Source organism: Misgurnus anguillicaudatus, chromosome 8 (assembly GCF_027580225.2).
Source record: "Misgurnus anguillicaudatus chromosome 8, ASM2758022v2, whole genome shotgun sequence".
NCBI classification, from domain to species: Eukaryota; Metazoa; Chordata; class Actinopteri; order Cypriniformes; family Cobitidae; genus Misgurnus; species Misgurnus anguillicaudatus.
This window is the reverse complement of record NC_073344.2, coordinates 25,409,117-25,428,092: the sequence shown is the minus strand read 5'-3', so window position 1 is coordinate 25,428,092 and position 18,976 is coordinate 25,409,117. Positions and strand designations below refer to the sequence as shown.

The 18,976-nt window shown below is 36.6% G+C and overlaps 1 protein-coding gene across 3 annotated transcripts in view; it reads right to left on the bottom strand.

Annotated features, from left to right (window-relative positions):
* Positions 1-5,470: 5,470 nt before the first annotated feature.
* kcnq2b (potassium voltage-gated channel, KQT-like subfamily, member 2b) overlaps positions 5,471-18,976 on the bottom strand; it is a 47,113-nt gene continuing 33,607 nt past the window's right edge. Inside the window, exons 8-17 of one of the 3 annotated variants that reach the window (XM_055213841.2) lie at positions 18,318-18,412; positions 17,530-17,598; positions 17,279-17,308; positions 15,730-15,959; positions 13,938-13,985; positions 10,681-10,789; positions 9,884-10,015; positions 9,128-9,223; positions 7,067-7,190; positions 5,471-6,989 (exon numbers count right to left, since the gene is read on the bottom strand). In XM_055213841.2, coding sequence (XP_055069816.2) covers positions 6,240-6,989; positions 7,067-7,190; positions 9,128-9,223; positions 9,884-10,015; positions 10,681-10,789; positions 13,938-13,985; positions 15,730-15,959; positions 17,279-17,308; positions 17,530-17,598; positions 18,318-18,412 — 1,683 coding nt within the window. In that variant the 3' untranslated portion in view covers positions 5,471-6,239. The remainder of the gene's footprint in view (positions 6,990-7,066; positions 7,191-9,127; positions 9,224-9,883; positions 10,016-10,680; positions 10,790-13,937; positions 13,986-15,729; positions 15,960-17,278; positions 17,309-17,529; positions 17,599-18,317; positions 18,413-18,976) is intronic. The other 2 variants (XM_055213839.2, XM_055213840.2) reach the window with 2 other exon arrangements.

Sequence of the window (18,976 nt, the reverse complement as noted above, 5' to 3'; positions counted from 1 at the left end):
GACATCATGGTTTAATGAGCTATTTATAAACACATCAGTGTGTGTCATTAGGTTTTTCTGTCCCGTGTTATCACACATTTGACACCTGCTGGTGTTTAGTGGCATGTGGTGATGGGGAGTCATGTTCTTGCTTTAGAGAGCATTCACTGGACAACAAAATTGGATTTGGTGTCAATGTTTTTTGTAATGACTGTGAACTTTAAGTGTGCTTATATGCTACAAGATTGTCACTTTTTGGTCATAGTATTTGTAATGATATAATTTTTTTAGTTTTTGAGAAGAGGTAGGGTTGAATCATGCTGGTTCATATTTAATATGGCCACTATGTGTGCATTGGATTATTAATAGTTTATTACAATTAACCCTGACCCTCAAAGCTAACAGATAGCACATTTTGATTGAATGATGCCTTTAATGCAACAACCACAGATGCTTTCACTGTTATGTTGATGATCTATTAAATATTAAACCCCTATGTAGGTGGAAATGTTTCCCCACAGAATGCGTTTGTGGTTTGTACATAAATGATCTAGATGATGGACAGGCCAAAGTAAATGTGCACAACATCAGCAATGTTCTGAACCAGAGCAGTCGGTCCTCAGTCCTTTACTGGAACAGAACACAGGAGAGATGAAGAAATATTCAAATTACTTCATTAATTACTCATTTGTTTCTCCTAGTGAGAATAAATTGAGAACAAATTAATCTTCTGAGGTATGACAGATCTCTGTGTGAAGAACAGATAAAGTTCATAGTTTTAATGAGAATAACGAGATTTTATATCATTTTATAGGTCAATAGATTTTTTTGTGTGGTTTCTCTGCTCTTTTGGTCTCATTGACTGCAGTCTTGTAGGTTTATTCATATGATATATTATATAAGCTTATTTCATAAAGTCACAGTAACTAAATCTCAGAATCTATTTTCATGCTTCGAAACAGAAGTGAAGTCATTTGCAAAATAAATTGCATCTCTTCTGGATTTTTTAAGGACCAATACCACTGTCACATTACTTCAATTACATTTCACCTTCAATGACTTGTTGTGAAATATAAATAAAGATACAAAAATACAAAATATAATGTGATGCTGTTACATCGAGGAGGACAAGACAAAAGATCAAAAGCACACATCAAACGAGAGAGAGAGAGAGAGGAGATCTTCAAACGTTACGCTCCTGTGGTTTATAAAAGCTGGACAGACTGCATCTCTCAGGGGTTCTGCACATGTCCTTGATGTTTTTCTCACTTTGTGTTGTGTTAAAAGAAACAAAAAAAAACCTAAAAAACTTCCAGATGCACTTTTTTGCTCTGATTTTTCTTTGATGTTTCTAAACTCATGCTGTGGAGAATAAAAGAGTTGCATTATTCAGCATCTTCATCAATGTCAAACTCGGCATCTATCATAGTTTCACATAACAGAATATTTGCACACTGTGCCTCTCAGATCTGATCTTATGATCTTATCTCATTTAAAATTCATTCATCAAGTTCTTACAAAAAGTTTTTAAACTCTTAAAGCAGACTGCACTACAATTTTTAATTTCAGGTCCAACAAAAGAGATTCGACTGAAAGTGTGAAGTTGACAGATGAGGCAGTTTTAGTTTAGTGTGTGTGATGTAAGAGAACTGGATTAATTCTGAAGGATTTATGATTCCCTCACGTCAGCAGATCAAATGATAATAAATGGAAAGAGTAGTCTTATATTCTGTCCGTAAGGCTGCTCTGGAGCGATTTATTTGTATTGTGAAAGTGCTATACAAATAAATTTGAATTGATTCTCCATTAGCGGCGTGAGAGTATTTCATGAATGTGAAAGAGAAACTCTGAATGAGGACACGCATGCAACTAAACATTCTGATATACAAAGTTTATTTTACATTACTGTATGTCCCATGAGCTCATGGATTTGAGAGACTACACAACAGATATGCTACATAATAATCAAAAGCTATATATATTTTTTTTACATATATATGGCATTCAGCAGTTGAGAGCATGCCAGCAAGCATTTACTTTTCTTAGAGAAGAAAAGAAAAATAAGACAACAGTGCTTATCATTTGTGAGAAACAGCAATGGATTTGACGTGAGATTGTTGAGTAAATGAAGGCGCTGTGGCTTTAAAAACACCTCTTTTGCCAATGTGAATCACATTATTGTCCATTAAAACACAGAAATGAAAAAAAAAACGTAAGGCTTGCCGCACACAGGACATGAGCGGGTCGTGTTGTATTGCTAACCACTCTTATGGCAAACATCGACAACCTGCTTTCTGTGAAGTGCTAAGATTTACTCTTTAAATAAACCTTTAAAGCAACACCAAAGAGTTTTTTTTTACCTTAAAATAACGTTTCCAAAAATGTTTCAGTGGTTCATCCACTCAAAACAGGGTGAATGGCACTTTCATATTCGCTTTGCAGCCCTCTATCGGCCAAAACTGCACTAAAGAAGTTTCCAACCGTTGGGTCGAGGTCCTGTAGTTTGAGCGAAAACTACAAAAACTTGCTTTACGGCAGACCTACAATCCAATCCAAGCAAGCTATGCTGCAGTATTTACAGCAGTGGTAATGGACAATTCTGCTTCTAACCTGTAGGGGGAGCAAAGAGCAAAAACTCTTTAGTGTTGCTTTAACATTTAAAAACTAAATTAGGTGCTTCATCATGACATTGATACCTTTAATTGTAATTGTGTTATAAAAAGAAGATTAAAAAGTCTAGTTTAGTTTTACTAGTAGCATAAAGGTTCTTCATTGAATCCTGCTGGTGACCAGTACTGCTGATCATTTTAAAAGGGTTAACCAACTTTAACAAAGTTTGTGGCTTTCTTAAGTAAAAATGTAAACAAACATAATATGAATCTATGAAAGCATTTGACTGTACATTCACAGTTATATTAAAAAACAATAACAAAACATTTATACACAACAGAAAATAACAAAACTGTGCCAGCATTACAAAACATAGCAAAGGCAATTTTGATACAAAATCCAGAAAAATCTTTGGGGAAGAAACCAGGAAAAGGCATCTGTAAAAACATTCAAACACAAACTTTTACAGACATTAATAATCGATGTATTTCTGTATTGAAATACTTCTGGTGGTTCACTTCTTTTGTTAGTGATGTTTTCGAGCTGTTTTTGTCTCATATCTCAATTCAAATGATGGTTCATATTTGTTGTGTACACGTTAAGTTAAATGATTTCCTTTAACTCTACATGATGTTGTTTGAAATAAAGAAACCAAATTTACATTCCAACATCAGAAGAAAAAAATCATAATTTTGCATAAAGAAAATGCATTTTGGGATTAAATGTGATTCCAGAATATTCAAGTGTGCATTAAAGGGTTTGCGTGAGAGAAAAACACAGGCCGTATGAAAGACACAATGGTGAAACTCAACATGATCATCATCTTTGGAGATGTGTGAAGTGCTGGAGAAGTTTCTGCATCATCAGTGATTTGTCTATCACAGGTGATGTCTATGGCGTGTTGTGTTATCTTCTCTTAACTGTCTAGTGTCCACGTTTGGTTTTGTGCTGACAGTTGAATCGTGTGCCAGTTCATTGTGGGTTTGAACCAATAAAACAACCAGTAAAGGCAGTCAAACATTGATGACATTAGAGCAAGACTTACAGTATAAGGCAAAACCACTTTGTACATTTCTGACGTGATCTCAGTGCATCATTTGAAACATGAACGAGTACAGTGAATTAAAAGGCTTGAACAGATGACTTTATGATATTTAACACGACCCTCGTGATGTTTTAACATGTTGTGTGATATCACAAATGAAAATGAAGAAGTTGATACACTGATGTGAATGATCGTGATATTAAATGAATAGTTTTTGTTGTTACAGAAATAGTTTGTATATACATCATGTTACTTTTAGAAATTACTTTGAAAGGTTTATCATCTTTAGGAAAAAAGTATTGGCAGAAAATATTAGGTGATTTTATCGTCACCAAAGCCTTTAATTTGCGATATGAAATGAATAGGAAATATCATCTCTTCTAAGTACTTCTAATTCCTCAGCATGCAGATTATGAATCCAGTGAAGTATTCAAAAAAGTGTAAACTTGAGAGAAAAGTGTTCATCTATATAACTCTATATCTGTCAGTGTGATAATATTGAGGAAATATTGGGATAATCATTGAGTGACCGGCTTTAAAATTCACAAGCTGTGGTCATCGACGTTCCCAAAACAACATAGATGATATGAAATGACAGACTTAAAGAAACACAGTTCACCACTGGGTAATAAAATGCTCATCCAAGTGTCATTTCAATACCCATGATCACCAAAGATGAATCTTCACAACATATCCTTCAACCTATACAACAGTCATTTATTACTTCCCTCAAATATGACCCACAGAATCTTTTACCTGAATGCATTGTGAGGTTTAATCTGTGTAATAATTTACCATGGTTTTACTACAGTAAAAAAAACATTGTTACTGTAGAAAAACCATGGTTTTGCTAACAGTAATCCATCTACCATAAAAACATGGTTATTACACATTTACCACAAAAACATGGTTAATTTTCATAAGGGTAATTAATGATTCCTGCAGCTTAATTTTGTAGCTGAGTGCATTAGCAGTGTCATCATTTTGTATGAAAATTTGGATATTGGAAAAATGGTAAGTAAGGGACCATGTAAAAAGTTCACACATTACATTTAAACGAAACTGGACTTTGACTAGTAAGAAACGACTAGTCGTCATTTCATGACAACATGCAACCCAACCCTGTTGTTTTACTTTAAGCTAGTTTGAGGGCACTTTACTTTAAAACTATTTGCTTGTTAAAGGAATAGTCTACTCATTTTCAATATTAAAATATGTTATTACCTTAACCAAGAACCGCTGATACATCCCTCCATCATCTGTGTGCGTGCACATAAGCGCTGGAGCGCGCTGCGACGCTTCAATAGCATTTAGCTTAGCCCCATTCATTCAATGGTACCATTTAGAGATAAAGTTAGAAGTGACCAAACACATCAACGTTTTTCCTATTTAAGACGAGTAGTTATACGAGCAAGTTTGGTGGTACAAAATAAAACGTAGCGCTTTTCTGGGCGGATTTGAAGGAGGAACTATGTTTTGTGGCGTGGTGGCACTTTTGTGAGTACTTCGACTCGGCGCAGTAACACCCTCCCTCTCCCATTATGAGAGTGAGAGGGGGAGCGGACTTTTCAGGCGAGTCGGAGTGCTCCCAAAAGTGCTATTACGCCATAAAATATAGTTCCTCTTTTGAATCCGCTTGGAAGGGCGCTATGTTTTATTTTGTGCCACCAAGCTTGCTCGTGTGGCTGCTCGTCTTGAATGGGAAGGGCGTTGATGTGTTTGGTCACTTCTGGCTTTGTCTCTGAATGGTACCATTGAATGAATGGGGCTAAGCTAAATGCTATCGTAGCGTCGCAGCGCGCTCCAGCGCTTACGTGCAAGCACACAGATGATAGAGGGATGCACCAACAACTCCCAGTTAAGGTAACAACACATTTCAACATTGAAAATGAGTAGACTATTCCTTTAAACTGTTAGTGTCCTTGAGACTGAAGCATGTAGTGAACAGCATGAGTTTATAAAAGCTTAGCCTAAATGTTATGAACAAGTAGCGATCCCAAATGATTGTAGTTTCTTTTGAAATCTGTTTGCTTGGACCCAGAATAGGTCATAATAAGCTGCTTGGAAAAACAACCTACAGTATGAGCTCTGCTGTTTTTTTTCTATAAGACTTGATTCTGTGGGTATAGAAGTGTTTCACGTAAGTGTTTGAAATGACATGAGTGAGTATTTCTTTAACCAGAGGTGAGTGTTTCTTTAACCAGCACAAGACAATGTGTGAATCCTTAACATGTGTTCTTAAGGATGAAAATGCACCACATATGAAATGATAAAGACATTATTTTCTCTCTTTCCTTCGTCTTCAGATGTCTCTCATCCATCCTCACGTTACCACCCGTCTCTCTCGGCCGTACGACCAGGTAAGAGCTGATGGATAAGCAAGTGCTTGACTCTCAGCTTTATCACAAAGACCTTTTGTCCAGACTTCAGAAGCAGACATTCTCAGACTTCGGTTGCTGGCGTTTCCATGGTCCTACTGGTCATGAAGCTGCGTTTGTGAGATTTCTTTTTAAACACACGTGCAGCTTACTGCCCACAGTCTCGCGTGTCCTTGCTCCACACGCTGCTCTCGGTTGGGTTAAATCCTACTTTGTAAAGTTTCTTTCTACTTGGGACCACCAGACCAACCTCTGTCTCCATAGGCACCGTCTCCAGTGGCAGAATGCGGAGAGGGGGCACACAGGTCGGAGTCCGTGTCGGACTCGCCCTCGGCAATGTAGGGTCTGACTTTAGCGCACCGCGACACGCCGCTAAAATAGGCGTTGTTGAGAAAGTCCAAGTTTTCCTTGGACTGAGAGATGGAGAAGCCACTGAAGGAGCGTTCTAGTTCCTCGTGGTCCACCGAGGGGATGGATATGGACGTGTCGCTCTCCGCTCCTGGCTGCTGCTGTGAAAGAGCCAACGGGCGTCCGTCCTCCATCCCGCCTCCACCTCCTCGAGAATGATGATGCCCGGAACTTCGGGAACTCCCGTTGTGAGCGCCAGAAGAGCGCTCGTGGGCCGGAGGCGGAGGGATACGGACAAGCGACGGGTCACCCACGGGCGAGGTGCCCCGACTACCCTGTCGGCTGGGTGTTGGGAGGGTTTGCGCATGCCAGGATGTTGACGGCGGGCAGTGGTGGTTGATGCAGGTGGAGGGGGGCGGGTCAAAGTTCTTCTGGCCTGCGGCGCTGTTGGAGCGGATGATTTTGTTAATGGAGCCGCTCTTCTCCATGTGGTCCACCGGGCTGTGGTACGGAGGCGCCGGGTCGGGCTCCTTGGAAGCAAAGTAAGCATCAGTCTCAGACTGTGGAATGCCCATTCGCTGGATGTAGATGTTCACCAGGAAATCCAGTTTTCTCTCCATAGACATCACCTGCAGGAGAGGAACATCTCATTATTTGATTATTGGACCGATATGTAGATCTTATATGTTATATTAGCGTAGGTCACCTGTTTCTCCACCTTTCCGAGTCTTCCCATCATGCTGGGATCTTCAGGCATTTCAGACTCAGTGGCTCCTTTAGGACGATCTTTATCTGTCATTGCAGCACCTCGACCAACAATCTGATCCACTCTAATAATACATTTCAAGAGAAGACACATCTAGAATACAAGTATATAACTCATCCAGTGCTCCTAACTGTTCAACACAATACTGTATGTGATTGCAGTCATACAACAAACACAGATAACACATCTACAACAGAATTGTTACACTTATATCTTATCTTAAAAAACCCCATCAGATGAATAACTTTTTCTCTTACATTTTTATTAACGACATTGCTGGGAGTCACCTGAACAATAATAAACCAATTTTTGATAGAAAAGATTTATATATTGTTCATTTAAGAAAGTGAACCATGTATTTTCCTATAGTAAGCACAAAGCAGATTGCGACATTAATGAATGCATGCAGGGGGAGGAGTATGATAATGAGTGGGTGTGTTCACACATCGATATTCAGAGAGGATTGGACAGAAAGAGACAGGCCCAACGATCGGACAGTCGTCGTTGATATTTCCCGTTTTTGTATTTGAACAATGTGTCTGTGTAAAATTCCAAAATGCATCATTTCCTTCAACTGAAATACAACTATTGCCGCTCTTAAAGCATCAATATGACACATTATCCAAAGTATTAAATGATGTGCTACACCATCAGAAGTTGTCTTCATTAAATGTACTGAATCTACCTCTAATCCAAAATTTGCACTAAATAATCTTTTAAGCGTTGTCAGAAAAGGGAAAATCAAGCATTTGTTGGATCGAGAAAACGGCATTAACTAGTAAAAATTTTTAAATACTCTTAGAATTGTTCGAATTCTAAGTCAGTTATGCACATCACGCATCATGCCCTAAAAACGCATGCCAACATGCAGAAGTGAAAATAGCAATGCTAAAAAGAATAAAGAAATGATTTGGCCATGTGCATCTCCATATGTTGCTTATTGCTGTTAACTACCCATCGTCATACAGAGCGATGCAGGCAAACTAGCTTAACTAGTGCTTGTTCAGCTACATGACTAGTAATTCCTCAGTATATATAAAAACCTAACTCAGAGCATTTCTCTCAACCTGTCATCTCGCTGTTAATGAAGAAACTGCTCAGAGAATTATGATCTGTATTGCATTAAAGGGGACATTTCACAAGACTTTTTTAAAATGTAAAATAAATCTTTGGTTTCCCCAGAGTACATATCTGAAGTTTTAGCTCACAAAACCATATAGATAATTTATTACAGCATGTTAAAATTACCACTTTGTAGGTGCAAGCAAAAATGTGCTGTTTTTGGGTGTGTCCTTTAAAATGCAAATGAGCTGATAATGCAAACACTGATCGCCATAATGGTGGTTTGTTAAAATTGAATCTCAATTGTGCCGTCAACTATTCTCTCTCTCTCTCTGCACTAAATGTCAGTGTTGTGATTGGATAGTGCAGATTAAGGGGCGGTATTATTACAATAAGATCCCCTTATGACATCACAAGGGGAGCCACATTTCAATGAGCTATTTTTTCACATGCTTGCAGAAAATGGTTTACCAAAACTAAGTTACAGGGTTGATCTTTTTTTTTATAATTTCTAGGTTGATAGAAGCACTGAGGAGACCCAATTATAGCACTTAAACATGGTTTTCAAGATTTTCATGATATGTCCCCTTTAAAAATACATCTTAACAAGGTGAAAATTGTGTGAGATAAGACTTTCGGTTTTCAGAGAAGATATCTTGAATTAGGGATTGAACATATTAATTCATAACATATATTCTTTGAAAACATACAATTCTGATTCTCAAAAACAGTTTGTCTTTAACCTCAAGGGCATGTTTAGACCTTAAATCTGCACCATTACAGTTTGTGTAAACTGATCCACCAATCTTAGGTTCTACTAGTCATGTAGTCTGAACCAGAGCCAGCGTTCTGGATTAGTCTGAGCACATCCAAAGAGAGTCGATATACAGTATAGGGCTCTAACGCAAACCCGGGAGATGCAGTCTGGAGCGTCCTAACCTAGTCGAGTACTGAGGCGACTCTTTGGTTCCTTGGCTTGAACACTTCTTTGGGCGAGGGGTGCCGGGGCCCGGCGGACCCAATATCATATCTAACCTGGCGAAGCAAGTAGAGTAGAGGATAGCACAATGCAGAAGGACGTGACACGGACCAGAGCAAACATCAGGACCATGAGCACATCGGCATGAGACGGGACAAACAAACGAAAAACACACCATCAAACACACAAACAGTTCCCAAGAGACACACGGATCCAATATGTAAATATATATTCCAGACATACTTTATGAAATAAACCTGCTGACCGATGTCATATCTGAGGAGCTATATGTGAATGAATCAAAGTATGTTTGCTATATATGCTTACTTAGAAGCAGGAATATATTTACATATCACTTTGTTTTATAACATTATTTCATTCAAGTAGAAATGTGAAGAATGTCTGAAAAGTGTGAATATTAAGCACCCTATAAGATAAGCTGATTTAATTATTTGAAAACAGATAAACACATGTCATGTTAATAAGTGATTGTGTGTGTGTGTGTGTGTGTGTGTGTGTGTGTGTGTGTGTGTGTATGTGCGTGTGCATGTGCATGTGCATGTGTTTGTTTGTGAAGACAGTTTTATTTCTGAGAGATAAATAAGTAAGAGACGTCCAGAGAATGCACGCCATGCAAAAACAAAACAAAGAGCTGTAACCTTGAGATGTATGTGAGATGTAAGAGAGATCTGAGGAGACTATAGATCTGTTCTTGCCTGGACTGAAGGTTTTTAATCCTAGCCAGCATGTCGAGATGACCGGCAGAGTACTGCTCTATAACATCCATTACATCATACGGCCGTAAACTCTCTTTAAACTTTCGCTTGGACACCATGAACTTCATAATGCTGAAGAGAGAAGAAATGACTGTTAAACACAAAGATCAAGGAACATATACACCTCTTATTTTACTCCAAAATTAGATGAAAGCAAGATGAAACAAGCAATTAGATTTTGCCTAAAGTAGTGGTTCTCAAACTGGGGTCCGGGGCCCCCAGGGGGGCCGTGAGATGGTGCCAGGGGGGCCCCAGTTTTATGACATTTTATAAAATACATTCATTTATCATGAATTCTGTCTAATTAAACCTAAAAAAATAAGGCTACTAACCAACCGCACTACTTTGTATAACTTAATATGTTTTGTTTAATTAAAATGTTAAATTTTAGAACAGTTTTTGTCATAAATTTTCTTTGGGGGGGCCGCGAAGGAATGCACTGCACACAAGGGGGGCCGCACGCTGAAAAAGTTTGAGAACCACTGGCCTAAAGTGATCATTACTTGATATTTGTTTATCTTATTTGTTTCACACAGTATGTTGATTCAGACTTAAATGCATAAAACATCTGAGTAATGAAAGCGTACATGAGATGCTGAATATGAGAGGCTTTGTAACTTGCATTCAGGAAAGACTTTATGTTTATGAAGTAAAACTATACAGTTGTTTATTAATATAAATAATAAATCTGGTGAGTATTAAGGTCGCTTGTATGTCATTTGTTTTCTTCTGCTTACCACACAGCCCTGATGGTGACCTTAAGTCCCGGCGTTAAATCCTGAGGCACAAACTCACAATGGCAGCTTTTATTGTCATCAACAATATCGTCTCCAGGCAGACTGGCTTCTAGAAAACACAACATGAAGAGAAGAACTCCAGAATTAATGAACAAAACCCCTAAACCTTCATTTAAACTCAATTCTGTCTCTCTGAGATAACCTTAACCAAGATGGGCTTCAGATCCATCACGTCAGTAACATTGGTTATAAATGGAAGGGAATGATGGGAACTGTAGCCCCCTAAAAGACAACTGATTGAGTACTGTATGTGGACCATTAAATCACACTTATTGGTTTTCTAATGCAATGATATTTTTTATAAAGAGGGACTATCATATTTTTAAAAATTCCTCACATGCTAGTTTGACTTACAGATTCTCAGCTGATGCACAAGTAGATTTTAACATACACTCACCTAAAGGATTATTAGGAACACCTGTTCAATTTCTCATTAATGCAATGGTGTGAGGGATGTTTTCTTGGCACTCTTTAGGTCCCTTAGTGCCAATTGGGCATCGTTTAAATGCCACACCCTACCTGAGCATTGTTTCTGACCATGTCCATCCCTTTATGACCACCATGTACTCATCCTCTGATGGCTACTTCTAGCAGGATAATGTACCATGTCACAAAGCTTGAATCATTTCAAATTGGTTTCTTGAACATGACAATGAGTTCACTGTACTAAAATGGTCCCCGACAGTCACCAGATCTCAACCCAATAGAGCATCTTTGGGATGTGGTGGAACGGGAGCTTCGTGCCCTGGATGTGCATCCCAAAAATCTCCATCAACTGCAAGATGCTATCCTATCAATATGCGCCAACATTTCTAAAGAATGCTTTCAGCACCTTGTTGAATCAATGTCACATAGAATTAAGGCAGGGGGTCAAACACAGTATTAGTATGGTGTTCCTAATAATCCTTTAGGTGAGTGTACATGTAGTGGTAGATCAACATCAATTCAACAGAGCTCAGGTGAATCAAAAAGATCATTTTCAAGTTTCGTTTCCTGGACAGGGTTTAGATTAATCCAGGACTAGGCCTTTGTTATATTAGGATATCTAAGTAGTTTTGACAAATATCCCTTACAAAAAACAATACTGGTGTGCATGAATATATGTTAAGATGTGTGTGTGCAAGATGTTTTTAAATGAAGGCAGCTCAAACAAGCATTTTAGTCTGGGATTAGGATAAGCCCTGTCCGGGAAACCACCCATAAATGAGTTATTGAATCACTGAGGCATTGTAAAAGATGTTAATGCAGTGAAGCAGACTCATCCGGCTGGTTTGACTCTTTAGTTTAAAGGGAATCTTCTACTTCAATTGATGATTCAATTAACATGAAACCAGTAAGACCTCAGTGCTGAACTTCTGGTACAATTTTACATTCAAATTTGACTTTTTATGGTTGGGAACCAGTTGAGAACCTGTGTTTCAGAGTCCTGACCATGCACAGACTGATGAAGATGTGGTCTGTCGTGTCCAGTGAGTTATAAATGACTTCATGAAGTTGTTTCACAGCTCTGTGTCTGCTAATGAGAAGATCTTCTTTACATACATGCACAGCATTTTTACTAGCAGTAGTAGCCTACTAGTGTTGGTTAAAGAGCTTTTAACCAACCCTCTACCTCCACGTCATGGAGTCATGTGATAATGTCTTACTGATTCACCCTTCAATTGCTGTAAGTTTAAAGAAGGCAGATGACTACAGAGAGCAGTAAATCAGTCAAGTGATGAAAATAAATACAAAACAATATGTTTGGATTCTCTGACACTCGAATTATAAAGATGAGAAAAAAATGAATGGCCACATTCTGATTATCTTTTACAGTCAGAGAAATTATATGCATTGTGTGTTTTGAAAATACAAATAATAAATGAGAGTAAATATATAAAATATGGTGTATTTTGAATTATGAGGAGAAGAAAAACATCACAATGAAAAGTTTTCTGTTACTTACTCTGACATATAAGAGGACAGAAACAGTACAGTATATTAATTAAACATGAATGTTTCTCAAAAATATAGATTTTCTTATTGATCTACAATAACAGTGCTAACCATCTGACATGTTGATAGGTTCAACTGATAAAGTCAAGTATAGATGACAAAGGGATATGCAACAGAATTGTTAAAAAAACATGATTCGTTCATTAAATGAATATAATTACTACTGAAACCCCAAACTTATGAAAACTTGAGAATGTAGAAGGCTGTTCAAACAAAACTAAATAAAAATGCAAAGCAAAATTAAAATGCAAAATTTTTCTATTAAATAATCAGTACATCATGCTAAGAGTTTTCAGAGATAAGCAAATGGAAACATGCAAACATATCAACAAGAATAAGTTTTATGATTAATAGTTTCCAATGCAAACCTGAACTGACAAATAGCATTAAAGCTATAAGCAAGATTTACCAATCTGATCTCACAGAAATTTCTATGTATTTTATTGGCTAATTTGTATGAAATAAAAACAGTAATGATACCCCACCCCTAAACCCAATGACAGGAGCGATAACATACAATATAAGTCGTACTAATTCATAAGAATTTACCACATCTTGTAAAAGATACACTACAAATAACCATGAGATCGTGTTGGATTTACCAGACTGATGTCCTTTAGTTGACCTAAGTGAAAATCTTACATAATTTAAATGAGTAACAGAGGAAGAAAAACCACATATCATGCTGAGAGATATTTTAAGTGAAAATAATCCTATTAAAACTAAGAGTTTTCTTGACTTTTTGTGGTTTCTTGTAACTAGGCCTCTGATCTTAACGCTGTATAAAATACTCCAGAATAACTAAAACAGCGAAGCAATTCAACTTCATTATGTTTGGTTAGCTGCTGTAACTTTTAAATGTTTAAATATGTTTTAATCACTTATTTTGAATAGAAATAAATGAATTAATAAAATAATATATTTGCATATCTTAAGAAATTAGAAAAAGTTATGTAACTTTCTGTACCTGTCATCAATCTGATAAATGTAATCTGGTAAACACCCCAAACCAAAACCATAATTCAAAAGCAAGAAAGTAAAAAAAAAAAAAAATATATATATATATATATATATATATATATAAAATAAAGAACAAAAACTCACAACCAAAACCAATATGAAAGCAGATGTACAGACTGGCAGTTAAGTGACTGATGTGGATTAATCTGATAATCTTTGAATCTGGATCTGGATTGCCTGACCTGGGGAGTTCCTGTGTCTCAAATCTTCCTCTTGCATCTCAATGAGAACTTTACCATCAGCACCCAACAGAGAAATGGAGAAGACAACATCAGGATCCATATTCATTTATAACAACGAGGGGAAAAAATCACAATAACACACACACACACACACACACGGATTACAAAGATCCACTTTCCACAAGATGCTGTTCATGTGTATGGAAACTGTTTCAAAAAAAATTATAATCTGCATCTGGTTATAATTTGGTTGTAATCTGGATCTAGTTATAATCTGAATCTGGTTATAATCTGGTTATAATCTGGTTTTAATCTGGATCCGGTTATAACCTGGTTATAACTGGATCTGGTTATAATCCAGTTATAATCTGGATCTGGTTATAATCTGGTTATAATCTGGATCTGGTTATAATGTGGTTATAACTGGATCTGGTTATAATCTGGATCCGGTAATAACCTGGTTATAACTGGATCTGGTTATAATCTGGATCTGGTTATAACCTGGTTATAACTGGATCTGGTTATAATCCGGTTATAATCTGGATATGGTTATAATCTGGTTATAACTGGATCTGGTTATAATCCGGTTATAATCTGGATCTGGTTATAATCTGGTTATAATCTGGATCTGGTTATAATCTGGTTATAATCTGGATCCGGTTATAACCTGGTTATAACTGGATCTGGTTATAATCTGGATCTGGTTATAACCTGGTTATAACTGGATCTGGTTATAATCCGGTTATAATCTGGATCTGGTTATAATCTGGTTATAATCTGTATCTTTTTTAATGAAATTTCATAATAATATCCATTTACCTGAATATGCAGTAATAATTTTATGTGCACTTTGTGGAAAGTATAATCAAAGCACAAACTTAAAATTAAATTAATATTGCAATATTCCAAAACAAAAGATTGACTGATTCAGGACAGATGTTTGATGATTGTTCTATAAAATTATAATTATAGAGAGGTCATTATTTACAGTAATTATATTACAATCAGCTCATAATTTGCACTTAAATTTTCATCTTAAATAACATTTGTTTTACAGTTTCCTCACACATTATGTTACGATCAACTTTATCATCACAAAGTAAACAGGCAGATTACAGAAACACATTTCTGATGACAGTACAACACTGACATGCAAAGGAACAAAAGAACAGGAATCCTGATGTGTAAAACTCAAATCTATTCGGTCAATTCCCAAGCGCTGCTGTCTATTGAATTCAATCGTTTTTCTATTTGTACACATTTTCATCTTTAGATATGGTTTAAGATTCAAATATAAACTATTTCAAAGCTGTTCCTAAAGTAAGATCATTGTGTTAGCAATGCAAAGGTCATGGGTTTGATTCCCAGGGAAGAAATATAAATACACTGTAAGTCGTTTTGGACAAAAGCGTCTGGCAGGTGCATAACTGATAACTGACATTAACTTTATATGAACTTTTACTTATAGCTAGGTTTACATAACAATGAGAAAAGTTTTTCCTTTGCACTGTTAAAAAACTCACCTACACACGACAACACTGTCAAAACAATCATGTTTATATGAAACTGCAAACATGACTAAATCCACTGTATTACGCATGCCAGGTCAGTAGATGGCGATGTTACTTTGTAAAGAAACATTACACACCTGCGCACATACACATTCTTCTACAGAGCGATAAATACAAACAATCAAGACTTTGATCCACTGAACAACCCTAAAACAACAGACCCATACCCACATATACAAACGTAGCTTTCACATACACAGAAATGAGCTTGTTTCACTTACCTTCTGAATTCTGGCGTGACGCCGCTCCTTTAAATCGAAAGGCTTGTCTGGCTCGAGTGCGGTGATCGCTGAAGCTCAGACTTTTGGGTACTTTAGATGGACTGTCTTCAATGCTGTTATCTGCACTGGGTGAGCGACGGATCGGCAGCTGACTCTGAGGTGAATTCTTCCCTTTATTAGCCGAGTTTCTCGGGCTGGAGAACACGCGCTCTTTCAAACTCACCTTCTGACTGTGAACGACACCAGAACATTGAGATGTTAAAGACTAAAAGATGTGTAGATTACTTCACTCAATGAATACATATTTTGATAAACCTTACATTTGTGCGCCCTTGAAAAAGAAGTCACCGGCTGCCATATTTCCTATTAATATATTCCAGAAAACACCCAACACAGTAATGTTTATAATATAAATTCATAATGAAAATGAAATCTATTATTAAAAACTACAACTAAAGTGCTACTGTATTTATTATTAAACACAAAGGTGATAATGAAAGTGTTTTCAAAATCTGTCCAGCAGAAATCCACACATGTTGAAAACATGCATTGAGTTTCAGTGAACGCTACACATCTGCTTACAAACAAGGACGAACAAGGACTACCTTTCAGTTAACTCATTCCCCGCCAGCATTTTTTGAGATTTTCACAAAAGTTTCACAAAACGACTTCCAGGACAATTTTCTTCTACAAATATATATACATACAAATATATCAAATGAAAGAACAGACCCTCTGCTTTCAAACAAACAAAATGGGAAAAAAAATTCATTTTTTCTCTTTTTAAAACCTTTTAAATATGAGTAGGTTTCTTCAAAAATAAAAAATTTTGAGCAAAAAGCTGAAATAATTGCAATTTTGTAAATAAAATTTGATTCAGATTCAGAACAATTATCAAAATATACATGGAGTTTAAAATTAATTAAATAAGTTTTTGCTTTAGTTTTTATTATAAATTGTTTAAGAGTGGATCTAGTTGATAATAGCAGAATAACAGATTACCATAAAAACTCATCAGGAAAGCGTCATTGGCAGGGAAATGTTTTCTCTTAATTGACGAAATAACACATCAATAGCGAGGAAAGAGTTAAAAGAACCAATCATGTTTGACATGTCCACCTAACTTTCACCTAATTCTTAAATCAAGATTTTCTTGATGAGCAAAATAACCTAAGAAAATAAGTCTAGGTTTAAGACAAAAAATATACAATTTAAGTGAATTTGTACATAAAACAAGCAAAGAAATCTGCCTTAAACAGCTTGAACTTTTTTCTTAAACAATTAATTTATTCAAATACTAAGTAAGAAAGTCATTTTTTTCACAGTGCATGTTTTGAGCCTGTGGGAGGAAACCGGAGTACCCGGAGTAAACCCACGCTGACACAGAAAGGACATCTGACCTAGCCAGGGCCCAAACCGGGGACCTTCTTACTGAAAGCCAGCAATGCTACCCACTTGACCTTTATATTAAACAAAATTCAAAGATATGAAACAGTCCTGCGGGTCTATCTGTGAATTATGAATAAATACTCTATATTCTGATGCTCACCTGGGTGACGGTTCAGGTTGGGCATCTTTTCTGTATTAGAAAACAAAATCAAATATATGAAAAATTCTTAAAATTATTAAACTTTGATGCATCTGATGCAAACTTTACTCCTTTATACCACACAAACTACAAACATATGCTTAATAATAACACATGAAATCATTGAGTTTTACAGCGCTTTACAAAATGAGAACTATTATGTGGCTATTATTTGCATCATAACACATAGCATTACTAATATGAGACGTTACCTGAAGGAGAGCCCAGATTTACTCTTTAGATTTCTCAGTAAGTCGAGCTGGTTCAGAGGAGGTATGAGTCTAAGAAAGAAAAAGACAGACAGAGAGATGTGATGCTGTGGAGTTAACAAACTAAATGTTTGCGATGATGTTGAAGAGCACATCTGAGGTATTAAAGGTCACACATCAAACACCATGACAAGAGAGCAACTATAGCTTCTGAAGATCTCTTCTGGTCTGTAGATATGACTTGGATTCCTCCTTTACTGTAATTCCTCCTGTTTCTGTGATGTCATTCTTTCATTCATTTTTCTCCATCAGTCTAGAAATCTGCTCATGTGTGCACTGAAGTACAACACTTACAGTCAGGGGTTTGTTTAAATCAATAATGGACAACATCAACGGTGATGACTGAGCCAGCACACACAGCTAATAAATCTGTTTGTAGATAATCATTCAACTGAGATTGAAACATTACGAGTGGATCTCTTATTACAATCTGAATATACCTTAAACTCCATGACCCTGAGCAAGGGACAATGATTCAGCATAACACAACCACATTCTGCCTACGAATCATGTCATTTCTAAAAAATATCAAACTGTGATGGTTGTGTTAAATATGAAACATGGAATGAAATGCCGGAATAAAAGGACAGTGCCATCGACCTTCACAAGAAACAGCAGCAAAGGTCAGAAGAGAGAAGAGATCGATGCAAAGACGTCTGATCTCATCTAACACCCAAGAGAAATGCAGCATGAATGAGGAGCTGAAAGATGAAATACTAACATACATATACCTGTACATGGGTACTGAAACGGTTCTCTCATAATAATCCCACGTTGAGTAGAGATCTGTACGATTCAGATTTGTTGCATAAAACCTCCATGCAGCCTGAGAAATCAGAGTAAATATGAGATCAGATTACAAACAACATGAAAATATAACATACATGAGAGAAAGAGGATGCATCGTGAGACTTAAAGCATTTAGCATCACTATAGTGCGATTATCTACATGCGTCTCAATACAAACATAGTCTAACAATATTTAATCATACAGCATCAGAAATCCTCAGTATATCAGTAAAACATACTGCTTTACATAAGAAAGCTTAAAGAGCCACACAGATCCAAAATCGAAAATGACTTGCATTGCAGTGTGTCTTGTAGCTGTCCATCAATGTAAACCATGTGCAAAGTAGTTGAACCAAAAAGTGCACGATTAATAAAGTTATTGGCTTCTAAAGTAGGTAGTCGACTCTGAATCGCTGAAACCAGTCGTCATATGATTACATCTCCTGTCTGATTTTATCAACGTAATACCAACACTTTGGATAATAATCTCCGCCTACAGTGGAGAAAAAACTATGACCTGCTCACAGCTAGTTAGTGTGTAAAAATCATATTACGCTGTGTTTTCAGTTTGTGTTGTTTTCACTACCAAAGGATAAAGATA